This window comes from Hoplias malabaricus, chromosome 18 (assembly GCF_029633855.1).
Source record: "Hoplias malabaricus isolate fHopMal1 chromosome 18, fHopMal1.hap1, whole genome shotgun sequence".
NCBI classification, from domain to species: Eukaryota; Metazoa; Chordata; class Actinopteri; order Characiformes; family Erythrinidae; genus Hoplias; species Hoplias malabaricus.
Genome location: NC_089817.1, coordinates 8,900,151 through 8,927,347, shown reverse-complemented (window position 1 = coordinate 8,927,347; position 27,197 = coordinate 8,900,151). Strand labels below are relative to the sequence as shown.

General features: G+C 40.9%; 2 protein-coding genes across 4 annotated transcripts in view; both read right to left on the bottom strand.

Moving 5' to 3' along the window:
- The window catches only part of cdc42se2 (CDC42 small effector 2), a 39,489-nt gene extending 17,827 nt beyond the window's left edge, over positions 1–21,662 (bottom strand). For 2 of the 3 annotated variants that reach the window (XM_066650938.1, XM_066650940.1), the window contains exon 1: positions 21,379–21,662. The gene's annotated coding sequence lies outside the window, so the exon portion shown is untranslated. Of the gene's footprint in view, positions 1–4,952; positions 5,088–21,378 lie in introns of those variants that run through there. The other variant, XM_066650939.1, reaches the window with a different exon arrangement.
- Positions 21,663–21,965: 303 nt separating this feature from the next.
- On the bottom strand, positions 21,966–26,072 carry lyrm7 (LYR motif containing 7). The gene is made up of 5 exons (XM_066651696.1): positions 25,783–26,072; positions 24,582–24,654; positions 23,062–23,132; positions 22,849–22,930; positions 21,966–22,746 (listed from the first exon to the last, which is right to left on the bottom strand). Exons 1-5 carry the CDS (start codon positions 25,798–25,800, stop codon positions 22,676–22,678), a joined length of 315 nt encoding a protein of 104 aa, XP_066507793.1. The 5' UTR covers positions 25,801–26,072; the 3' UTR covers positions 21,966–22,675.
- Positions 26,073–27,197: the final 1,125 nt, after the last annotated feature.

Below are 27,197 nucleotides of genomic sequence, written 5' to 3'. Positions count from 1 at the left end.
AGCACGCACACACAAATGGCGCTGTAACGTGGGTGCTGGAGCATGAACACCCAACTCAAACAAAGAGCATTGAAACACCTGAGCAATACCTATGTATTAAGGCTGTCCAGCAATCACAGTGCATGGTCGATTTTCATCTTCTCTTACAGATACCCAAAACCTTGGGCTCATCTATAGACAATAAGCAGACTAAAAAATCCCTCAGGGACACAAGCATTTCTCTGTGTATGTCCTCTGAGTATATTGTCTCTAAAGAAAAGTACGAAATCAAAAGAACAACTTCATTAATGTCACCATGCCCAATGCCAAGTGCTGGCTAAAGAAGTCCCCCGACACTGACAGTGGAATGGTGAATTTGTATTTGAATTATATGAGAACACCATTCTACCTGCCATTACGTGATAATTAGAATTAAAATCACTTAAATTTCTTCTCCGCATTTAACCCAATCCGTGCAGTGAAACACATATTTACACACACTAGCGAACACTAGAGGGCAGTGAGCAAACATGCCCCGGAGCGGTGGGCAGCCCTAGCCATGGCACCTGGGGAGCTCCATTTAGTTTTGGTCCTCCCACAGTTCAAAAACACATGTTGGTAGGTGGATTGGCGACTCAAAAGTGTCTGTAGGTGTGAGTGTGTGTCTGTGTTGCCTTGTGAAGGACTGGCGCCCCCTCCAGGGTGTATTCCCGCCTCGTGCCCAAATATTCCAGGTAGGCTCTGGACCCACCGCGACCCTGAAGTGGATAAGCGCTTACAGATAATGAATGAATGAATGAATGGGTTGGTTTTTGTGATCCAAAACAGCACCTAAGTTTGAATGTCATCAAATGCTAACAGAAAAATGTTATATAATCATAGAGTCTTACTATTAATATTGTGATTTAAAATGATAAGAAACGTTGGATGAGCGTATATATACACACTACAGCAGCTAAATCAATATTCATTCACTCATTCATTCTTTCACTGGAATCACTGAGCTCAAGGCAGGAACACACCCTAAACAGGCACCAGTCTATAGCAGCTCAAATTGTTATAAATAAATTATTATTAGGATATTATTAGAATGTTATATGATAGTTTATTGTCTCCTATTTTAAATCAGTAAACCACCACACCATGGGAAAATAAAGAGGTCATCACTGGAATCTACTGTTAGCCTTTCTCAGACATGTAAATGTTAAAGGTAATAATGTTAAAGTGGCCCAGCTGGACCCCTGGCAGCAGGCCTTTCGCTCCTCCACTCCCACAACTGCTGCAAATGAGTTGCGTGGGGCAGGGAACTGCTCTTTGCTCAGAAAAGCCATTGTGGTATGTGGGAGTCATTACTGCTCTGAGTTCTGAGCTGCAGTCATTAATCCACACACAGGCCAGCATGAGGTTTGGGGAGGCAGTAGGGAGCGAGGGGTCATTACTCCTGCACACCTTCACACACACTCTGCCCTGCACTCCAGAGCTACAAACGCAATCATTCTCCCTCATTAAAAATCCATTCACAAACCAGAGGCCTCTGAAAGTGCTTTTTTCAAACCCAAAGCAGGTGCACCGCACACCTGCCTCACATAAACATACAGGAGGAAAATAGCACCCTGTTCTGCGGAGCACGTACTGGAGAATCTGAGAGAAGGCATGTCATTTATCTGAGCACTCCCTCTACCCTTAGTACTGACCCAGATAAGAGGAACAATATGACAAATAGCTGATTAACTACCCTGAAACTGATCACAGAAACGGCTCCAGCTCAAATACACAAACATTACTCACAACTGCCCTCTAAAGGTTTTAAAGCACCAGGCAGAAGCTAGAACAGTTGTCAGATCCATCAACTCTGGACAATGCTGGTGATCACCACAAAAGTGGCTTTGAAGTAGATTAACAATAGTATTTAATAAAGCGTTACATATAATATATATGACATATAACTATCTCTTAAATTAGCTGCTTATTTCCATCTCCTTTCACTGCCTCGCGTTCTGCTGTGGAGATATGTACACTTTGACAGAGTACAAAAGGGGAACCCCACTAGAAACCCATAGGAATGAAAAAATCCCCTAGATGCTACAGATTATAAAATTCCAAAATTACTGCAGCTGAATTGACATCATTTTAGAGGCCTGGGCTTCTGCTGCAAATGAGTGAAATACGGTTGGCTCCTCTCCACCTTGGGAACACCTTTGGGAAAGCCGCTATCAAGCCCCAAGCAAACATGCTCTGAAAAGTGCAGTTCTAGAGAATTATTGTGAGAAACGTAAAAAACAAGCACACGAGAACAGAGTTCTTACATTCCCACTGCCAGACTCAGACCAAACTGTGTCGAGTGAATTGCATCATGGCTCTATGCTAGCCGCAGGTTAGGCTGACAAATGCTCACAAGAGGCAAGTTCTCTCCAGACGTCTTGCCAGCATTCTACTGTGCTGCAATCTGTACCTAACTTACACCTTGAGTCATAGTCTAAAACCCAGCAACTGCTCCAACAAGGAAGATCTGCCTCACACTTTTTAAAAAGAGCAGGGTTACTGAGCTACGGAATCTCTCTCATACAAAATTAGATCTGTGAGCAGTACACACTTCATTTTTTTACTTCCCAAAAATATTAAAATAATAACATGGATCTGAAAGGACGCAGAGCTGTCAAAATAAAAGTCTGCAAGATTTTTAAAAATGAAGCACAGTCAACCCCAGCGTCCAGACCAGGATTTGGCTTCTAGTCGTAATAAAGTATACACTCTAAATGCTGATAACTGATAAAATATTTGATGCTGATAAGGAATTACACAGAGTTGTTTACATTTACATTTCTGAGATGTTGTTAATATATGTTTTCTAAATGTTTCAATCTGAAAAATGGTAGTTCTGACAGGAAATGAAATGAAAGAAAAGTGACTTTTACACAGTACTGTATACAGGGCGTGAAGTGTGCCATTCATTAGATACAAGACCATTCTACGCAGTCAAGCTTCACTTCCTGGGCTTTGAAGAGAAGCTTTGTGGACAGAGCTGGGCTCAGACACGTGGGCCAAATATGTATGGAAATGAGTTCTGGAGCAGAGCTGCTCCCAGTGCTCGAGTCTTCTCTTCTAAAATTAGCACCCCGTTTCCGTCTTTTCTGTCCATTCATGTGACTGCGTCTGATTCCTTCTCGTTTTTTCCTCCATCCTGGGCTTAATATATACGAAAAACCTGTTTGCAAATCAGATACGGAGACATTGGCTGAGCATGAAAGAAGAACCAGACCATGGGAACTCTGGTACTGACCCTAAACCACCTCAAGGAGCTAATAAGGGATTAGAGGCTTGGAGCCAACAAAAATATGGCTTTAGGAGAGCTATAAAAGCTAGCAGCAACAGCAATCATTGAAGTCATAGATTTATTATAGAATCTCTCATAGTTCAAGCTCAATGATCCCCCTCACTCAGATCACCTGCTGGGGCAGTCCCCTCAAGAGTATGTCTTCAGTCCATTTAGCTTTGAACCCCACTGCTAATCAATTTTTTTCTATTGTATTGACACTACAGTGGCACGGTCACACAGCTCCAGGACCTGGAGGTTGTGGGTTCAATTCCCGCTCCGGGTGACTGTCTGTGAGGAGTGTGGTGTGTTCTCCCTGTGTCTGTGTGGGTTTCCTCCGGGTGACTGTCTGTGAGGAGTGTGGTGTGTACCCCTGTGTCTTCATGGGTTTCCTCCGGGTGACTGTGTTCTCCCTGTGTCTGCGTGGGTTTCCTCTGGGTGCTCCGGTTTCCTCTCACGGTGCAAAAACACACGTTGGTAGGTGGATTGGCGACTCAAAAGTGTCTGTAGGTGTGAGTGTGTGAGTGAGTGTGTGTGTTGCCCTGTGAAGGACTGGCGCCCCCTCAAGGGTGTATTCCCGCCTTGCGCCCAATGATTCCAGGTAGGCTCTGGATCACTACCTATTTTCACATACATATAAAAAACTTTTTTTCTCTTCAAAAGGGAAAAGGGAACATAGTGCACCTTTAAAACTGCACCTAAAAACCATTATTATAACTCTGTGGTTACCTTCACATTGGCTTTAACCTGAGGTCCATTTTTCTGAGTAGAGTTCTGGCCAAAAGTTCAGCACAGGGGTCAAAAAACAATGATTAACAAAAAAAAGGTCCATTACTCTAAGCCATGCTCAAATGCAGGCCGAAGCTCTTTCCATCAGCTCACAAAAGATTCCCAAAGACGGCCTTTCATTGTCCCCGTGGGAGTGGAAGAGGAGTGGGATGGGTCATCATTCAAGAGCATGAATGGGCGACCAGCCCATGACACATTAGTGTGAGCTTAGGACTGGCACTCAGCTGGCCTTGAAGGATGAGGAGAAGGAATATTTTTTTTTTCCAGGACTGGATGTTCGGACGGATGCACCGGAGATGGACAGAGTGAAAGGCCCATTAGTGGTGAACCACACCGAAGAGCTGTCGGAGCGAAAGGAGAGTTTTCCACACAAGATACTCTACCGTGCATAAAACTAGAGGCAAACACATGCAAGAGACACACAGGCATGTTCCTCATGCTCAGACACAAGACGAAAAAGAGTAATCCTGTGAAGAAGCCCTCAGGCTCAGGTTGTGCCATCACAAAGCGACTGTATCAACAAAGTATCACATACAAAGATGTTAGCGCAGTAATAGTTTTATGTTGGGTTCAGTTAATCCAGGGAAATGTCCATTTCGGTTTATTCCAGGGAATACTACAATTTAAACATGTAGTGGGTATTGCATTATTGGGCTATTTAAGGCACTACTAAATATAATTAAAATTTAAGTCCAACAGTGCTTCACTATAAAAACAATGCATTTCTCAGCTTTACTGTTATGTCTGGACCTTCTTAGAAGACACAACAGTCCAGAAGGTATGACTGACCCTCCGAGAAGCCCGACCACAAATTAAAGCACCAACACACATACTATATCACTCATTAATGGTCAGAAACATCCCTACTCACCCTGGGAGTGTTCAGCGGCAGGTTGTGTGCAGCCTCAGTGTGAGAGAGGGCTGAGGAGCTCCAGGCTCCGAGTGCACTCCACTCCGCAGGAGGCCTTTGTCCCTCACTCAGTTACGGATCAGTGGCCAAGCGGCATTCACCCGCTCCATCACTAACACCCCCCAAACACTTAGCTCCTGCAAACTCCTGAGCTAAGCCCCGCCTCCAGCTCTTCCCTTAACCCCGCCTCCTGCACGTCATCAGCAGGCACACTGGAGGCTGTTTATGTAAGCAGTGCTATCCTCCCACTCCGAGAGCCCTCCACAGTGTGACCCGTCTCTTGCATAACTGCAGCAGGGATGAACATTTGAAAATCCAATCCAAATGAAATTCTAAGGATTGTCTTTTTTTTTTTAAAACAGGAATCACAAAACCAAAAAGCCTTAATCCTTTACACAGCATCACATAATGGTATTAAGCCCTGGATTTCTGTTGCTGCTCTAAAGTAGTTTCAAATTTACCTCTTGGAGAAATTCCCAGTGTTAACTCTTTACACTGCAGGACTCTAAGCTCAAAGTTTTATCAGAATTTACTGACGTGCTGTATTTCAGTAACTACCATAGGGACCAATACAAAGACTCTTATACCGTAAAGGGTTAAAGTTACACATCAAAGTTAAACACTAGCTCAGCAAAAGTGCCTATATGAGACATGGAAACATACGTGGTTTCATTCCTGAGGGGGAAAGCCCAGCTCTTCCTTTTGCCAGGCTCATTTGCTATAGCACTAAAATGGGACAAGTGCCCGCCTTGTTGCTGGAGGCCAGCCCTCAATTCCTCCATCCTGGGGCTTGTTGCCACGGCAGCCACTAGCCATTGACGAAGGGGGTTCGTGAGGCATCACAATAGAAAGCCCCATAACACCGCCCCTCCCAACTCTTGCAATGATTCTAGCGGTGACTGGAAGCATACTTAACCCACAATTTCCATACAAATGGGTCACACATTGTGACAGCTGCATGTTCCTGCAAAGGAGGGCACGCATTAAGAAACTCTAAAACACTAGTGAAAGGTTGGTTTTAATTGGTTTTAAAGTGGGTAAATAAAGGACGAGACTGAACGTGCTCAAAAAAACAAACAAACAAACGTGTAAATAGCTGGGAGTAAAAACAAAGCTCTAATGCTTATTCGTTTAATTAATTGATTAAATACCCTATGCAAATAGAGGCGGATGACTTGGCAAAAATATCATATTCATTACACCGAGTAATTTTCATGGCACATAATTTAAATCAAGATCATTTGACGCTTACATCACAATGCCCTACTATTGACTACTTTTAATTTAACACTTTGCATTTTCAATAGCAATAATCCTTAACCAGTAAAGTCACAAATCCATTCATTCCAGCTTTGGAAAGGGACTCTAAAGATCTGTTGGTTTTGTCTAATGAAAGTACACACAGTCATGCTGTCACAAAGTAGCTGTAATGTGAGATTGACAAACCAGGTCACACAAAGCACTTCCACTCATCACTATTCAGATACAGGGCAATGGAGGAGTGTACATTCTCTGCTGTCAGGGTTGGTGAGAGTGAAGTGAAACATACCTGGAAAAATAGTCTACGATGTTGATAAGATTTCTGCAATAACTAACATTCCTAGACTGATTTAAAGCCCAGAGCATGCTATATTTAAGACAGCTTTAATGTTGCTGAGGAATGTGACATTGTCCAAGTTTCTTGAAGTTTGGTGCATTAGCACAGCCTTTATTCATCCAGGAGCTTAACGTCTTTTCATGTGTGCGTATATATTAGGTGTACAAATAAGGTTTAATGTATAACATGTTTATAATTAAAAAAATCTCAGAACATTCTCCTGATTATTTATCATTTTATGATCACTGTTGTATAGTATTAAAAAGTACTATATATATATTAAATGTTTTAAAATGTAGAAAATAAAAAAGTAATACATTTCTTTAATCACTATTTTTTAAATCGTAAAAACCAAAACTCACACTTACTTCTGGATACAGTATTATCCCTAGAACAGAACACATTGATGCATATGCTTTTACAGCACTTCTCTAGGGTATTTTTTTTAAAATATACATTTTAAAGTATAAAATGAGCAGGAGATTGTATTTTGAATTTCAGCTAAAGATTACACACACACACACACACACATATACACGCACACACACACACACACATATACACACACACAACAATCTTTCTGTACTACTAATACCATCATTGTTGGGGTAAAAAAAAAAAAGCCTCATCTCCAAAGAAGTAAATTTACAGAAGAAAACTCATTTCTATTGGTTTGTTTATCATTTAAAATGATATAACGTACAAAACAACAGTAACAATATCAGAAAAAGGCAATAGCATCTGAAACAATAGCATCTATCATAAATAAACTAATACACAAACATATATACAAACAGTTCACTGGATGCAATAATCCCGAGCGTCTGGGAGGAGAGATTATGAGGCATTTAAACACTAACATACGTAAGACTACTATTTACTGTATTAATAAAACTGTATGTTGTTTGTATTTATAACATCAATGTTTTTCTGAGCAGATTAATGCCTTTTTTTATATATAATTTTCTCAGACATAGTCAGTAAGCATGCACTTCAGTACGTCTTATGGTCTATGAACAAATCCCTTGATGGCAGTTCTTTGTGTCCTGTGCTGAGATTTCCGCCGTTGCAGCACTTTTCGCTGGTCACATTTGCTGCTGGGAGCTTAGGGCGAGCATATGGCAAAAACGTAATCTACTAATCTTTCACAAGATGAGCAGACGAGCCACTAAATCACTCTTACATAACACAGAGGGTCTTCAACTCTCCACTTGTGCAGTTCAAGGAGTGTGTGACTAATAATTTGTTTGCTGTTAAACAACAAAGACGTTTCATCAAGCTCAAATTAACGCCATCACTAATTCCACAAAGATAATGTAAAGAATGTGGAAAAACGATGGCAGTGGCAGCAGGGAAACGTTATAGCATTAAACAGCAGAGCAAATGGAGACTTCCTTTTGTCAGTACTTCACGAATATAAATTTGAATGGAAAGTCACATTTACAAAGTTCCACTGCTGTGTTCCACTGGCAGAGACTTGAGAAATGAACATAACTCCTTCTTATTTCTTTTATTCATTCATTTTTCTCACATCTGGTAAAGCTATGTCCACTGGCCTCTACTCTCAGCTGTACTGGGAAGCACTGTGGTGGTACAGTACTCATTAGAAACCCCACACAAAGAGAGTCAGACCATCTGCAGTTTCCTCAATGCTTGTCTTCTCACTTCCACTGGTCTCAGCTGCCAAACCAGGGATAGGGAACCCTCCTGTTCTCCTCATTCCATATGTCTGTGTTCTATCCAGTATTCTAGATACCCGTCCCTTTCTCGCGCTAGTTCATCTCTTCCTGCAGTGTGAGAATGGAATGAAATCCTCTCTCCTCTTTCTGAGCCTGACGTTTCTTTATATTTTCTTCTCTCACTGTCCCAGATGACATTCTCTTTCTGGAAGCCAAATATCTTTCCATGGCTATATTCTAGTCTTTTTACTGTGTTGTCCCTGCAGCCCTGACCACTCTGGCCTTATGCAAATGTACAATGATAATAAAGGACACAATGCGAGAGAGAGAGAGAGAGAGAGAGAGAGAGAGAGGGAGAAAGAAAGAGAGAAGAGAGAGAAAGAAAGAAGAGAGAGATAGAGAAAGAGAGGAGAGAGAGAAAGAAAGAGAAAGAGAGAGAGAAGAGAGAGAAAGAGAGAGAGAAGAGAGAGAAAGAAAGAGAAGAGAGAGAAAGAAAGAGAAGAGAGAGAGAGAGAGAGAGAGAGAGAGAGAAAGAAAGAGAGAAGAGAGAGAAAGAAAGAGAGAAGGGAGAGAGAAAGAAAGAGAGGAGAGAGAGAGAAAGAAAGAGAGAGATAGAGAAAGAGAGGAGAGAGAGATAGAGAAAGAGAGGAGAGAGAGAGAGAGAGAGAAAAGAGAGAGAAAGAGAGAGGAGAGAGAGAGAGAAAGAGGAGAGAGAGAAGAGAGAGAGAGAGAAAAGAGAGAGAAAGAGTGTGAGTGAGGGAAAGAAAGATTAAGAAACAAAAGCAGAACCAGTGAGAAGACAAAGAAAAGAAAGAAAGACAGAAAGAAAGAAGGCAATTCAAATGTTGAGACAGAGGGAAGATGGTACTCCTCTTGGCAGGTAAAGCGTATTAAGCAGAGCTGAGGAATGTGGATAAAATGTTCAAATAACAATACAAAGGCAGGTTTTCACTACTCAATGCATGTGTTCCTTGTGATAAAATATGCATTGGCTACGCGACAAAGCTTCTGTGCCTTTGAGAAAACTGAGCTGAATGTGTATGTCTCATCCCTCCCTCTCCCCTTACGTAAGACCTAATTGTGCGCTTATGTAATTCCAATAACAGTCTCAGCACCTTCAGAAAACAATAGCACGGCTCTGAGATGGATGATGTGCTGAGATGTATGTAACCAGTGTATTAGAGATGACCACACTATTGATTCAGATCCAGTGTCTGCTTCTGGGCAAGGTCACTCCTGGATAAGAGCTATGCTTGATATGTGAAAGACTGCATATCTGCAGCTCCTTCAATTTAGCCTCATCCTCCCAAGAAACCCCATCAGCCTTTTTTTCCATCTGACTTGAGGGCTCTGTTTTACCCAGACAGGGAAGTGACACATTAAATGTGAAACTAACAACAGAAAAACAAGGTCCACTTCCCTAAAACCTAGCCAGCATAACCACACAATTAGACTTCTCATGATAAAAGATTTAACAGTTTAACAGTCACTGACTCCAACTGTACATACTGTAATGTCCCTACGTTCGTTCCATGGACACAAAACCACAGCAGCAAACCTGACCTTCATCACATTCCAAGTGTTGGTTTATATTTCCCTTAGAGTGAAAAGGGAGTTATCAGACATTTTCTCCAAGAAATCTTCTTCACAATTACGAAACACTAGCACCTATGAGACGTGTCAGTGATTCTTTACCAAAACTATTCTAAATATGGCCACCATCATGCTGGGGACCTGCTCTATGGAGCAGAAACTTCAAAACCATTAAATCTGCAGCATGATTCAAAAGGAAGAGAGTTGGACCTTGTCCAATTTCTCTCCCCTGGCCGCGCTAGAGGCCACACTGGTGACGTTGCCACTCTTTTTGTGTTCTTTTCTTTTTTTGGTCAGAGCCACTCCAGACAAGCCGGTCATTTATGGGAGCAGGATCACAAGACGGTGGGTCACAGGGTTTCCACAATGACAGCTGCATTCACCTCAGGCTTTCTGTGACTGCGTCCGTCTCCTGACCTCTTGAGATAAACTCTTCTCAAAATAATAATAATAACAATAATAATAATAATTTGGCTGCCCCTTTATTAGTTGAGCCTTGAGGAAAAAGGGAACAGAAAATGTTTCCTCATGTTTAGTGTGGGCGATAAGGTCGTGCAGCAGGTAGTGTCGCAGTCACACAGCTCCAAGGACCTGGAGGTTGTGGGTTCGATTCCCGCTCCGGGTGACTGTCTGTGTCCCCGTGTCCGTGTGGGTTTCCTCCGGGTGCTCCGGTTTCCTCCCACAGTCCAAAAACACACGTTGGTAGGTGGATTGGCGACTCAAAAGTGTCCGTAGGTGTGAGTGAATGTGTGTCTGTCTGTGTTGCCCTGTGAAGGACTGGTGCCCCCTCCAGGGTGTATTCCCGCCTTGTGCCCAATGATTCCAGGTAGGCTCTGGACCCACCGCGACCCTGAATTGGATAAGCGGTTACAGATAATGAATGAATGAATGAATGTTTAGTGTGGTAACAGTTTGGGGAACACTACTGCCTTTCACACAGCAGACTAGGCTTTGATTCCCAGCTCAGGTGGCACACCTGCAGCTCCCAGAAGAGTCATTGGCAAGACTCCTATGACAGCATTGGCCTAACTCTGTGTTATGACTTAAACTGTAAGAGCATTAATGAGGCCATGCATAGTTTCCAAGAATTACAATATTGAAACAGGAACAAAGAGGGAATATTATTATAATCAGTTACTTAACAAACAACATATTTCAGGTTTGTGCAGAGTAAATAAATAGTGTAATGTTGACATTTTCAGAGCAAAACCCTCTATTTCAATACTGAGTGCTGTTCATATTTGACACGCCATTTGAAAATACCACATGCCACTTACATTTACTGATAAACAGACCAATACGAATACTTGAAATAAAATTGTGCTACATTAACTCACACTGAAACATAATATATTTAGCTTCTTGTTTTAAGGTGTTGACATGATCAAGGTTCTTTTCCAACCACACTGTTATTGATTGGTTTGGCATTCTAATTACGGTCTGACCTTATTGTCTAAACATTCATCACCAGTGACATTTAACAATGGCCAGATCCTAATAGGCAGCAGGTACCATCTCTCATGCCAAACGGACTTTATTTTATGTTGTGGCCTTGGACCCATCTACTGACCCTATAAGTAAAAGGCACATTTAATGGAAATCCATAGTGTCCTCTCTTTTCTGAAATAGAAGAAACGGATGTAGTCTGTAAACACAGTTAAACTTTCAAAACATACAACAGAGTTTATTTTCAGTGTAGTTCAGACATAATAACTAAGATTTTTTAAAATTAAAAGGGAATGTCTGCGATTGTGGGGGAAATTGTGGCGATTGGTTTGTTTACATTCAGATTCTCAGCATCTTTTAATGTGGAACGGTATACTGGAAGGAAAACAGCAACTATTGTGTGTTGATTTAACTACCACACAAACTCAAGTTGTTAAATTTTGTAGCACTTTAGGTCTGTGTTAACTTTCATGCAGTTAGCCGTCTCCCAAATTTGGAGATGTTACCCATCTATGGAGCAAGAATAGAGCAATATCCTCATATCAATTTGTGCTTTTCAATATTTAGAAGTCTCTTCGTTGTCTAAAAAAAAAATCGAGAAAAAGCCTAGCACACTGGACACACCCGACAAAATGGGGAAGGGTCAATAAATATAAATATATCTTAAAAACCAGACATGGAATATGTTTTCTACTCCAAATTCCCCTTTCTCTTTCTGTGCCATATTAAAAAAAACCAACAGGTAACTAATAAAGAGTAAAGAGCTTTTTTATGACCGTTAAGTCAAGTATTTGGGGAATGCCCAAGTCAGCAGTAACCGGCAGGGGACAATCACAGCAAGTGGTATGGAACTTTATCACATAAATACACAAATTAAGTGCCATGAAAATTAATATATAACCCTGTAGGTCAGACTGCAAACCAGAAAATGACAACCACAACATGAGGAGTGTGATGACAAGGCTACAGCATTAAAAAGCTTTTAATTAAAATACTAATATAAGTCCAGTCTTTAGTGATAAGACTGTGGTTACTGTTTAAATATTCAGTTAAAATTGGACATGGGCTTAAACACACATCACTAAATTAAAACCTGATAGCTACCAATTTTATAGTCCATTTGCAAGCTTTTGTAATTTTGTAACTGTCCAAATGTTTGCAGAGAATATTAATTTTATGTAGGATAATAATATTGATTTAAAATAATCAGATAATACAAAATAAATAGAAAAATGTACTCATTATTCAGTCAGCACAACTTCAAAATATTGTACTCGTGGAAACAGCTGGTCTTTTGAACCAGTGCAGCATGTTTCTATTCTTATATAAAGAGTAGGTAACAAAAGAGTATTGGAAAAAAAAAAAAGGTACGTGCAAATAAAAATGAAGCTGCCGCTCTTTGAGGAATAAACAACACAGGAACAATGACAATGTGTGAACAAACATAACCGAGCATGTTCTTACTGTCCACTCGCCCCAGTCCAGATGTTTACGTGGGGTTATGAAGTGCTAGAGAGTCCAGAGAATCTATTCTCTTGTGTAAGGGCTCTTATTAATACTCTAGGTCCTTTCCTTCAACAGAGATAAAGCCTTGTTAAAAGGAGCCATATACGCTGACACCATGAAGAGAAACACCTGTGCCATTTCCTGCACTATAATGATATACTGCAGATATTACTAAGATTTGTAGTGAAGTGGTGCCTGCCTCTGTCAGGTGCACACACACCACTGAAAACAAATAACTCAATCTGTTCCCTTCACACAAAAACTAGGCCAAGAACCGTGAGCATTTTTTCTTTTTAAATTTGCAGCTTGCAAGATGTTGTTTTGCCACAAATGCTACCAAGGCTATGCATTTGCATGGCTGCACCAGAGTGTTGCTGGGGATTTCCCATCATCCACTAGCAGAAATTCATCTAGAGATACCACTTTCAAAATCTCTGTGAAGCTACAATTGAGAAAATGAAAAGTGTCCGTAGGGAACGGTGACATCCTCTCTCTTACCCTGGCAACATCTGAGGAGAACGTAACACATTCTCATTTCAGAACAATTCTCCAGCACTTTGACTGCTTGCCAGGTACTGAATGAAGTCACTACTGCGTTGCTGAAAACTGAGCTTCCTTAAGGTGGCTTAATGAAAGTAGAATGAACCAACAGGAGGTCACAACACAAATCTGTCAGAGCACACTTCAAAAGGCAGCTTCATTAAAGAAGAAGAGTGCTATTCCAACTATCTGCGGATTCAGCGGAGATAGACTCGGGAAGCAAATCTTCATTAAGTGAGGAATGCATTTCCATGGAGACGGAAAGGTTGCCGGTAACAGGCAACGTGCTCGCTGTTGGTGAAGGGAAGTGCCTTAGAGCTTCAGAGGCATCAAACTCCTCAGATGTCTGCTTTCTATTTTAAACAATGTGAGCAATTCTGATTGGCAACTTTCTCTAGAACTGTGTGTTTCACATCAAACCACTGGATTTTGACATGCTCAGATCTTAAAAATGTACTCATGCAGAAATAAAAATATGCAAGGAATTCTCCTTTAACGTTTTTTAAAAAATGACATTAACCAGAAATGATCCCTTGATTTCTACTGGACTGAACTAAATTTATTCAACATAGAAAGGCCCTTTTTGTTCAGTAACGTCCTTCAGTCAGCACGCCATTATGGACTGATCATGAAAAGAACCAGACAGTTACGGCACTTGGTGAAAAATTCAGTTGCGTTACATTGTGCAGACCCAGGTTGGCCTGTAGTCAGGACTTGGGCTCGTTTGACGAACGGGGTGTGAATACGTAATGCTCTGGGTGCTTTTCCAGGGCAGTATGACGAGTGTGGCTTTCCAGATGTGGGGCTCTGCAGCTTAAACCCACTTCCTCATAAGCTTGTTTTCAGACCTTCTCAGGGTGCTGATATAAAACACACTCATCATGCTCTGTCTGTAATGAACAGACCAGGGAACGATATGCGTTTAATGAAAGTGACTGAAACCACATCAACCATGTGGTAAAATGTGTCTTTTCCCCGACTGTAACTAAGACGTTAAGCTACAGAGGATTTACGGTTTTGCTTGAGAAAATTATTTGTTGATGTCTCTGTTATCCAAGAAAGTGTAACTGGCCTTGCTCTGTCTGGATGAGCTCTCCTTGTACCCCATCACTCAGTGCTTGCTAACACAACATATCTGTGCAGTTAGATTTCTCCTCCATGGGTGTTGAAGCTCCCAAGGCATTACTGGCAGTTAAAAAAGGCGGTAGCTGGCATCACATTGAAAGAAGCATGAATTAGCCCTGGAATTGACAAGGGCGAATTCTGGATAAATAAATACATAAGCAAAATATTTCCATGGCTTAGGTTTGACTTTGTGGTGACCACTTGAAGTAGGCTGTCTTCTAGGAAAATAACAGGAATGTCACTGGAGCTGAGACCGTAATATACTCAGCATGGGTACGTGTAGCTCAGAAGCAGCTGAAATTAAATGAAAACTGCAGCTCCGCTAACTTTAAGGGACAAGTTCCAAGTTACAATTACATGCGGAATCCCTGACCATTACAGAGACTAGGGGTCTTAAATATGGGAAGATCTCCTAAAGAGAAACATATGGGGCTCCAAATTAGATTAGAGGGTTACTGGGAGCCCTGCAGTGTTGACTACAAACATGGTGCTTAACGACACAGTGCAACATGCTCTCAGGAAAATGGAATGATATGCCTGTATGTGTTGGCTTGTGTCAGTGTGCTCAGGTTAAAATAAAACGAAGGCAAGTTCATTTAGCGTCCCATTTGTGAAAGAGAGGTAACTTTGTGCAACAGTTACTCCTTAGACTTAATGAATGAACCTTGCTAGCATTCTCTGCAGCTATGGCTGACATGCTAATAAAAGAGACATGCCACTCTCCAGTCGCAGTACTGATATCACATTAAGTGGACGTTTGCAACAAATTTAATTTGAATTATGTTTGATATCATCCACAATTCATGTCCAATTCAAATTTAATAAACTGAGAAAATACTAAGAAGAGACGCATTTACTGAGACTATTCTGCAGCTTCGTTAGTACCAACATGCAAATCCAAATCTGGAAAACGACTGATACTGAATATTGGGCTAAAGCTGTGTATCCATTGCTATAAAAAAATGAAGAGTAATTTAATTCAAACTAGAATGATTTAATCATGTACAGCTGAGCTAGATTCCTGAACACCTGGAGCTTTCTGGTTACTGGCGGCAACACAGACCTGCTTGATTTTTGTAATGTCCAAGATGCTAAAGCTAACTACAAGATACACCAGAACCTCCCTGCAGTTCTAAGTTGATAACAGCTAACACATTCCACGATGTGAGCAGGTTTAAGCAGACAGTGTCCAGAGAAGCTGACAGGGAAAACCACTGCTCTTTGCCAAAGAGATAAGAGAAGCAAGCACAAATTTCGAGGGAACAATCATTCACACAGTGCTGAATGATTATTATTTATTTTCAATTTGAAAGAGCTACAATTTTATCTTACATAATCAGCAATATTTCATGAGAAAATGTAACCAGCAACACAAAGCTTGCCTCAAAAACTGTCAGGTCAGAGAAAAACAGATACGACTATTTTGGGACGAATACAATTTGTACGTAAAGCATTTAATTGAAAAACAAAACCTAACACAAGCACACACAGCACCTTAGCTTAAACAAAATCTGTGCAATTTCATCTAGGGTGGGTGGACGACTACTGACATGCAGACTGACCAATTAAATATTTACAGAGAATGTTATTGATCAATAACGGTAGCTCTACAGTCAGACCGTTCAATCAGAAGATTCTAGGCTACTTCACCACGCCCCCTTCTCACTCAAGCGAACCAATAGGAGTAGGGGAGGGCGGGACTAGTTTGTGAACGAAACGCTTCTCGAAGTTCTATGTAAGCTCTAGAAAAACAAAATGGTCACACTATTTCATCACAATCTTGGTCAAAAATGAATGTGCTCAGTTTTAAGTTTATGAATCTCTTTAAAAAATATATTTAATTTTACTCTCATTTATTTTACACCGTTACGATCACAAGGCCAAACCTTTATTGTGAATCTCATTAAAATGATCATGAACAGTATGCCTTTATGAAGAAGTTTAGGTTCAATAACAAACTTTACACAGCGTTTCCCATGCTACCACGGTAAACTCCACTGCCACAGCTCCTGATGACAGTGCTAAAAAGCCTGCTGGTGGATTTGATGAGGAATTTAATTAAAGGTCACTGCTGTCACCGAAATCAAGATGGCTGACAAGAATGTGAATGTGCTGACAGAAGACTATCCCTGAGTGTGTGTCCACTAGGGGTGGGCGATATGGCTCTAAAATAATATCACGATATTTCAGGGCTTTTTGGCGATAACGATATTCTTGGCGATATGAACAAAAACTGAAAAATACTTTTATTAAATTAAAGAACACACCACTGCAACAAAATAAATGTTATATTATTATTAATCACATTAAATTCAATATATATTCAATATTTATATTAATAGCATTAAATAGATTTATTTATTAAAAAGGTTTTTACTACGAACAGTACAGTTTCAAATATAAAGAAATATAAAAAGAAATCAGTAAACATTTGCTTACTTTGTTAAAAACAGTAATTTACCGATTCTGCTGCCTCTGAGGCAAAGGCTAGGGCTAAGTGAAATAGCACATGACTGCATCCTCTGAGGAAGCAGAGCACTATTGTATGTCATTCTGCAACTTCTTCAGAGACAGCAGTCATAAATCAAGTGTTCAAAATATACTTCTTTATAACCTGCCTCAGAGGCAGCAGAGCATTCTAACATTGTGCTGCATTTGTAACACTTTAACAAATTATGATACATTCATTCATTCATTCATTATCTGTAAGCACTTATCCAGTTCAGGGTCACGGTGGGTCCAGAGCCTATCTGGAATTATTGGGCGCAAGGCGGGAATACACCCTGGAGGGGGCCAGTCCTTCACAGGGCTCACACACACACTCACACCTACGGACACTTTTGAGTCGCCAATCCACCTACCAACGTGTTTTTGGACTGTGGGAGTAAACCGGAGCACCCAGAGGAAACCCACGCGGACACGGGGAGAACACACCAAACTCCTCAAAGACAGTCACCCGGAGGAAACCCACGCGGACACAGGGAGAACACACCAACTCTGCCAAAATTATGATACAGTAATAAAAAATTTTAGTTATACTGCACATTTATTTCTTCCAAAGACATTTCTAGCAGTAGAGCAGGAAATCTATTTTATTAGTTTAAGCGAGTTATTTGAAAGTGTATGTTAACCATCCCATCCCCTCCTTTTTGCTGGTAACCAATTACGTTTGTTCTGCCTCAAAGGCAGCACTGCCCACAGAACCATTCTGAGTAGTGATATTGCACCTGAGCTTGTAAAACACCGTCATTATTATAAACATTCTTATTCTGAAGGTCCTTCAGCTACATTAAAGTTAACTAAAATATCACCCAACACTGTGGTGTGTTTGGAAAACACTGCAAAATTTAATTTTATCAACACCACTAAGCACAAATATCAGTTGAACGATTTGAAGGAACGTATCTTTAACTATTACAAGTGTCTGGGTGAAACAATGTGTTAAACCCATTAGCAGGACTCTTAATGGGGTCTAGAGGTAATAAAGTTTCACATTTTGAACTTACACAAACAATTAACAGTAATAGGATCACACACCAATTTAACCGCTGCCTTTCCCAGACAGGACCTAAGTAGCTGAAGGTTTTAGCTTTCCAAGTTATGAACAGCTGTTGGATACTTTTGCAGACACATTAGGAGCCACCCTCAGGCACCACAGCTAAGATTTTGCAAGCACGATCCAGATATGACCTCATTCATGTAAACTAATCACTATCGTTATGCTGATACTGTGTTCATCTTTTTTTTTTTGGCTGTGCGGTACTGTCCATTTGTATTGTCAGCAGGTTCAGCATTGATGTTAATGAATGGCACTGAACCCTTTTAATCTGGCTGAACTGTGTTTACACAAAGCTGAATGCTAATCACACTTTTCCTCCACTGAAGTTTCAGGAAACTTTCATTTTGCCTTGTTTCTTTTTATTTAAATAGATGTCATAAGTAGTTTGCCTATTCAGTGGCAAGGTTATTTCAACCCGCTTCCCAAGACCGTTTAAATGAGTAATATTTTGGATTTATCCATCCATCCATTATCTGTAAGCGCTTATCCAATTCAGGGTCACGGTGGGTCCAGAGCCTACCTGGAATCACTGGGCGCAAGACGGGAATACACCCTGGAGGGGGCGCCAGTCCTTCACAGGGCAACACACACACTCACACCTACAGACACATTTGAGTCGCCAATCCACCTACCAACATGTGTTTTTGGACTATGGGAGGAAACCGGAACACCCGGAGGAAACCAACGCGGACACGGGAAGAACACACGAAACTCCTCACAGACAGTCACCCGGAGGAAACCCACACAGACACAAAGAGAACACACCACACTCCTCACAGACAGTCACCTGGAGGAAACCCACGCAGACACAGGGAGAACACACCACACTCCTCACAGAAAGTCACCCGGAGGAAACCCACACAGACACAGGGAGAACACACCACACTCCTCACAGACAGTCACCCGGAGGAAACCCACGCAGACACAGGGAGAACACACCACACTCCTCACAGACAGTCACCCGGAGGAAACCCATGCAGACACAGGGAGAACACACCAAACTCCTCACAGACAGTCACCCGGAGGAAACCCACGCAGACACAGGGAGAACACACCACATTCCTCACAGACAGTCACCCGGAGGAAACCCACGCAGACACAGGGAGAACACACCAAACTCCTCATAGATAAGTCACCCGGAGAAAACCCACGCAGACACAGAGAGAACACAGCACACTCCTCACAGACAGTCACCCGGAGCGGGAATCGAACTCACAACCTCCAGGTCCCTGGAGCTGTGTGACTGCGGCACTACCTGCTGCACCACAGTGCCTCGCACTTTGGATTTAGAAAATACAAAAAAAAAAAAAAAGTTTACCTCCTTTTGGTTTGACTTTCATACAGTGGGTGGCTCTAGATGGGTTTCACTGCGTAACACAGAAGTGATTAAGTGCAGCTTAAGAACTTCAAGATTTGACCTTTTGACTGTTGGACTGAAATAGTCCTCAATGGGCCCATAGAATGTACGTTTAAACTACTATTCATCATCTGCCCATGAGACTGACTTTAAAATCATGACCAACACACATCACCATGAATGAACCATTCAGATGGAATGGACTGAAATACATTAGCCAATGGAAGCATGTAAATTTCAACATTAGGAGAATGACAAGACTGACAACTGCTTTGTATTTAAACTATTCATTTAAAAATCACACACACGAGCTCCTGTTAAATTCATTTCTCCGAGGGTGTTAAAGGGGGATCAGGATCACCAGGCAGAGGAACAATCGTTACCAGTGGACAGAGCTACAAAGAGATAAATCTCACCAGGTGGTGCTTGCCGTTGTCCATCACCTCCATTGACGGTGTACAAATGAATGAATCCAGTCTCATATCATTTAAACTCCAGAAAATACATGTTGTCGTGAGAAACCTGCGTAAAACATTCCTTAACCAAAGGTTCACTTTGAGGGAGAGTTCATAAACTTTAACGATTAATGAAGACCATGCAGTGAATCACGGTTTAGTGAAGTGGGTAAAACCACTGCCTTCTGACACATGAGACGACAGAAAAAAACCCCGAAACCTGCATTCGCCTACATCTGTAACATGATGAGAATTGTGAGTGGCTCTGAATAAGTGTGTACTCCATAGCTTTAGACATTACCTTTAATAGTAAAGCTAAAAAACCATTTATTAACAACCGAATCAGACACACAGGCAGACATCAGTTTTCTATCACAGCTGGTGACTTGAGAAATCACAGCTGCACATGTGCAAATGAGATTAATCCTATTACGTCACTTCCAGCGCTTGTGAGTTCAGACAAAGCATTACAGCTCTCTTCGCTCCCACACTACTTTATGCTCCAGGCTATTCTGGAAAATCCTTGTTTAAAAATCAAGCTGTTTTTAAAATGATGATCTACTGTTTATTGGAGAGGCATTTGAACTATTAATTAATTCTCTGGTAATAGATTAAACCTTAAAAATTATTTTTATTCTTTAAAATGACTAATATATTAACTACAGCTCCTCACCTTCGCCTTAGTTCAGTACGTGGAGATTTATGAATATTCAGTTAGTCCCTTCCTCCGTCTCCAGTTGTTTGCAGCTTGAAATCCCCACCTCATGATTTGACGGAATTGCTGCCTTGGGTTTATGATGTCAGAATCCCTGATTGTCTGAATTTGCCTGTTTGAGACCGTATTTGCGGTGCTGCAGTTTCAAAGTGAAAGCTTGCTTATTTCTCACGTGACACATCTTGTAGCATATTAACAAGACAGTAATATTCCCAAGGTTAAAGACTTCTTTTTGACTGGAGGATGTCTCGTAATCAGCGTGAACGCTCTGGAGACAAACGGATTGATTCATTCAGCACTGAACCCTGACAGATTAAGAGCACATGCTTGGAGAGTGCTGAATAACATTAAGAATAGATCAGTGTAGGACAGGTTTAAGGTGTTGAGATGGTCTTATAAGTGGGGCTTATGAGTCTGTTGTTCTATCACACAACTATGAATGGGAATGACACTAGGGCTGCTTCCATACAACTGCCAAGCCTCACTGCGGTCTACAGGGTTAATGATATGGTCAAATTCAGCTGCAAAGAAGCACCAGGGCTGTGACACCCAACACTCGCAGCTCATTCAAATGGATTCAAAGCATCTTTCCATTCAGGAATGACACAACAGAGCCCTTTGTTTGGTGGCAAACGTCAACAATTTGGTAAAAACCATTTCTCTGAGTGGACACACTGGGTTTCACTGGGCTGATACATAAAACCACTGCTCAGTGTTACCAGTACTGAAATACATTATAAACACACCACTGTGTCCCATTAATAAACACCTTGCTCTACAACTGCACCCATCAGTGACATACTGCAAGTGCTTACCTCACTGGTATCGACCCGGACTCCCTTCTTCGCAGAGAGCCGTTTTTCTCTTCTACTGCGGCTTTTCTGTCAGTTTCCACCTGCCGCTGTCAGTGCGGAGATTTCCAGTTTTTCAGGAATTTTTTTTTCGGACACAAGGAGGAAGGAGAGGAGTCCACACGAAGCTGGAGTAGAATACACGCCTTTACCTTGAGGAGTCGTCACCGAGAGAGACAACGCCGTGATATCGCCACTGAGTGCAGAGCTAAAAAGGACTTAACACGGCTAAAACACTCCCATCAACACCGCCGCCTGCCACCAGAGAAACCGAGGAAACAGCGGCCCCTGCTGGACAGTCCGGAACAGTACAAGACCCAAAACATTTCCAGGCCTCCGTTTGAAATATGTAGGCTACTCATTTTAGGTTCTATTATATACTGCTTTTCTCTGAAATATATCTTTTTTTACATCCGTAGATTAAACTTTATTATATGAAATTTTAAAAAAATTATAGTGTTTTTTAAGTGAATAATTCACTGTATATTTTATTACAAAACCCGTTGTAATTGAATATTATTTCTAAAAACAGACTGAACTGTTTGCTTATAATTTATTTAGCATAAAATAAATATTTACAAATATATTTCACACAGTCAATTCACAAGTTGTTTGTACATTTCTGGCTCTGCCATTTTATTGACACATTTCCAGCACTGATGTATTTTATGAATATCCAAAAGCATTTGGTGTAAAGCGTCTGAATTCATTTCATAGCAGAGGAAACCAGAAGTTATCTAGAGGAACAAAAAAGTTCCCTTTGAAATATTCATGGAACTCAATTCGTACACAGACAGTCTTTCAGAAAAAGAGGAAGGACACAGATCTGTTGGTTTTCATGTAAGGACGGCATGGATGAAGAATGAATTATAGATTAAAACGTAGCTTTTACATGTTTTCAATGATACTGGCTCTTTAAAATGTTTCAGCTCCTTCCTGCCCAGCCACTGGATTTAGAACCGAAGCTGACATCCCCAGTAAAATCAGTCAAATGACAAAACATCACAGGATTAATTCCTGTTCCAGAGGAAGTATAAGTCTTAATTAATCACCTATTTTAGTTTTGATTTATGGTTTTATATATCACGTCAAGGATCAGCTGGATTGTCCGGTTTCTCATTCCTCTATATTGGTTCCTCCTCACCAACAGAAAAAGCTTGTCACATGCAGAAAACATCTACAATTGCGTTAGGATGACACATGAAGAGCTTCGTTTACAAGAGTCCAGCAAAGAACGAGGAGAGGGTCTGTAAATTCCGATTCAGGCTTTTTTTCTGGGTGAGTCACAGTAAGGTACATTCTCTAAAAGAAGGTTCTCCCGAGGCCGCAGCCCTGTGCAGGAAAACAACAAAGTACATTTACAATAAACACATTTTAGATTAATATTAATATTGAATAAACTCAATGTACTGATTCAGCAAAAACAAAACCTACGAAGTTTATTCTCTTCAACATGCTCAGCTTGGAGGACATTTTCACGTAAGACTGTCTCAACAGCTCTGCCCATCTTTATCATCTGCAGAAACAGAGGGAGTAGAATGGTAAGTGTCAAAGGATTCATTAGATATGTCTGAAAACAGCACTAAAATGGCTCTTTGTATGAATGAAAAAAGAATATGAAGCTTAAGGGGAATCTATAATATTTACCTGTTGTATATTTTCTTCTGACGATTCTACTTTATTCTTCTTAAATTCTTCATTTATCTTTAATCTAGCAGCTGCATTGTAGAAATAAATTAAGTTTCAGCAGTAAAAATCACACTTCACAGAAGCAAAAACATTGACATGATTAATAGCGTCCTAAACAGTAACCCTATCTATTTAAAGAGAAGAAAACCAAACAACGAAGCTAGAATATGGACAAAATGTTTGAAACTGCTTGGGTGGGGGGTGGGTGTCAGGCTGTGTTCAGTATAAATTCAAAAAGCATTGAATAGATGATGAAGAATAAGCTACCAGCAAGGTATATGAGGCTCAAATTCGCTCTCTTGCAATAACAAAAACTAATATTCATTTCATCTGTTTGTGTGCTGTGATATATATATAAATTAATAAAAAACTCTTTTTTGAGCAGAAAGTATAGATTTATACATTTAAAGATCTTTTTAATGAATCAGGCGGCACGGTGGTGCAGCAGGTAGGTGTCGCAGTCACACAGCTCCAGGGACCTGGAGGTTGTGGGTTCGATTCCCGCGCTGGGTGACTATCTGTGATGAGTGTGGTGTGTTCTCCCTGTGTCTGCGTGGGTTTCCTCCGGGTGACTGTCTGTGAGGAGTGTGGTGTGTTCTCCCTGTGTCTGCGTGGGTTTCCTCCGGGTGACTGTCTGTGAGGCATGTGGTGTGTTCTCCCTGTGTCTGCGTGGGCTTCCTCCGGGTGACTGTGAGGAGTGTGGTGTGTTCTCCCTGTGTCTGCGTGGGTTTCCTCCGGGTGACTGTCTGTGAGGAGTGTGGTGTGTTCTCCCTGTGTCTGCGTGGGTTTCCTCCGGGTGACTGTCTGTGAGGCATGTGGTGTGTTCTCCCTGTGTCTGCGTGGGTTTCCTCTGGGTGACTGTCTGTGAGGAGTGTGGTGTGTTATCCCTGTGTCTGCGTGGGTTTCCTCCGGGTGCTCCGGTTTCCTCCCACAGTCCAAAAACACACGTTGGTAGGTGGATTGGTGACTCAAAAGTGTCCGTAGGAGTGAGTGAATGTGTGTGTTGCCTTGTGAAGGACCGGCGCCCCCTCCAGGGTGTATTCCTGCCTTGCGCCCAATGATTCCAGGTGGGCTCACCAAGACCCTGAATTGGATAAGCGCTTACAGATAATGAATGAATTAATGAATCGTAGGAATTACATATTTTTGTTCAAAAGCATTACCACCCACAAAGTAATATTTATATAGAACATTTAACAAGACATTATCAGTGCTTTCATTCATTGTCTTGTGGAACCTTGATATCAGTGAGTGTTACTGTCTAACTGAGATAGATTATGTATGTGTGTGTGTGTGTGCCCAGTTTATTCAGGTAAAATCAAAACTTTATAAGAAAAAACACTGTACAGCTTTTGTGTGGTGTATAAAACTCTAGAGGACTGTATAAAACAAAGACATAGAACTAGAGAAGTGTACAAAGTCCCTAAAAGAAGCAAACAGCTAAGAAACTGATAAAACAACCAAAACATTTTACCAACCTGTCAAAGCCCTGTCATCATCTTTAAACACAGTCATTCGTGTTCGATGTAGAGCTTTGAATGTTTGAAGCACCTGCAATATAAATGCATTAGGAAACGCACTACAAAAATTTGATATGTTCCTAAGATGCTTTGCTGTAGAAAATTATAATTTATCATTCAAACTAATCATTAATCATGATTTAAATTATTTATTAATGTATTAATTACCATAAAAACCTTTCCCAGTAAACAATTAGCCGTTGATTCAACGTTGAAATAACGTAATGACTGCCGTCTAATCAACGTTCTATTAAAGTTGAAAATGAAAGTTGAAAAGACGTCCAAACACAGACATTGAAAAGACGACTATTAGACGTATTTTGGACGTCCATTGACGTTATTAATTGGTCCCGAAGTAAATTACTTGTATAAAAAGCGTTTTGGACGTCCACTGACGTTATCGATTGGTCACCACTTAACTAACTTATTAAGGTGGATTTGGGACGTCCATTAGACGTTTAAAATATGTCCTTGACGGACAGACTACTTTTAGACCTATTTTGAACGTCCAGGGACGGTCCTTGTTCACTGGGTTTGGTCTTTTATGTGGCCATCAAGCCAGTTACCAGTAAAAAAATTAATAGTTCTGAATGGTTTTTATTTTTATTCATGTTATTTTTATTACGGCTGATGGTTTTAAAGATAAAATGGAATCAGTTTAAGTATTTTACACATATAAGGAATGTGTCTTGGTGAGTGCATTGATTATATTAATCCACTAAATGATAGAATGAATGTGGAACTTGTGACCATTTTTATACATGGTCTTGAGAGATTCTCTGGCCTTTTTAAAGTTCTAATGAGTATTTAGTGTGATTATTTACACAGACTCGTCGTTAAGAACATTATTTAAACCATGAATATATCATAGCCACATAATCACAGCTCAAATCCAATATTTTTATTCATTTATTTGTGAATAACATTTACGTAGACTAATATAATTCACTGTTAAATCTGAAATATATGAAAAACAATACAGTACATAATTTAAATAGATGAAGGCTTAATAATCTGGAGAATTCAACACAACAGAACGAAGAGAAGCAAAAACACTGTGTGGACCGCTCACGTACACATACAGTTTAACACCAGCAGAGTACTTCAACATGAAATAAACGTCTTCACTGTTTTCTGAATGTTAGTCTGTTCATCTCACCTTCAAACGAGTTCCCATCTTCACAGCTCAAGATTATTCTTCTATGAAAGCCCTGCTTCTTCACAATTAAGCACAGCGCCCCCTCTTGTCACGGAGAGCGTATCCTGTACAAGCTAACTCAAAAACTAGGGTTAGTGCTAAGTACAAAACAGGGGGACACACCTAGCTATTTTCTGTAGCCATTTTATAGTTCAATGGAAGTCACTCATGGTCACTAATAAGTATCCAATCCAGGATGTGTTCTTGAAGCCAGAGCACCAGGAGGAAACCCACTGAGATACAAGAAGAACACATCAAACTCACAGACAGTGACCTGAAGTGGATTTGGAACCCTAGGATCCTGGAGTTAAGTGACAGCAACACTTCCTGCAGCCCCACCATACATGCTTCCTTGATAACAGCTTTCTCTTAACCCGTAGGTAGTTTGCTGTGCTGAAGTTAACATGCGAAAAGCATGTATCAACATATATTCATAGTTTATGTTAGTGCTGTCATTTACTCATTCATCTTCTGTAATTGCTTCATCCTGGTCTGAGTAACCTGGGTCCAGGGTCTACCCAGAGTCATTGAGTCTTTTGTAGGGTATCACAAACACGGCCAGTCACTCACACTCTTATCTATGGGAAATTTTACACAATCAATAAAATTAACAAGTTTTTGGATATTAGGAGTAAACCTGCACAGACACAGTGAGCATATACCAAACTACTCACAGAGGACGACCCGAGTGAGCAATGACCATAACACCTAAAGCATGTCAGAAACTGGGAAATACCTATACGGCTCAAAGCTTCAATCTCTGGCTTAAAAGGCCAGTATCTCATCGATTAGGCCACTGAGGGTTGTGCATGGGACCACAGAGTTTTTGACTGGGTATTTTCACACACTGCACTGCCTTCCAGTGGAAGATCCCACAGAACACTCACAGTAGACGACTGTTTCAGTACAGAAACCTTTAGGTTATGGGTCCAGCACACTTCAACTGCACCACATTTCTGTCATGACATGTAACATGGGACTCAACTCAACAGCCTTTTAGGTGAGATTTTGACTTGGCTGAAACACTTATAGAAGGCATGGTATGCATTTAGAGATTAGACACAATAGCAAGGGTCTCTCAAATCACAATATACAGATGTTTGCAGAGGATGGTTTCAGTTCCTTGATCTCTTTATACAAATGTTAGTACACCATTTCTGTGTACTTGCTGAGTTTAACATAAAATATACCCGTACATAGGGTGGCAGGTAGTGTCGCAATCACACAGCTCCAGGGACCTGGAGGTTGTGGGTTCGAGTCCCGCTCCGGGTGACTGTCTGTGAGGAGTTAGTGTGTTCTCCCTGTGTCTGTGTGGGTTTCCTCCGGGTGACTGTCTGTGTGGTGTGTTCTCCTTGTGTCTGTTTGGGTTTCCTCCG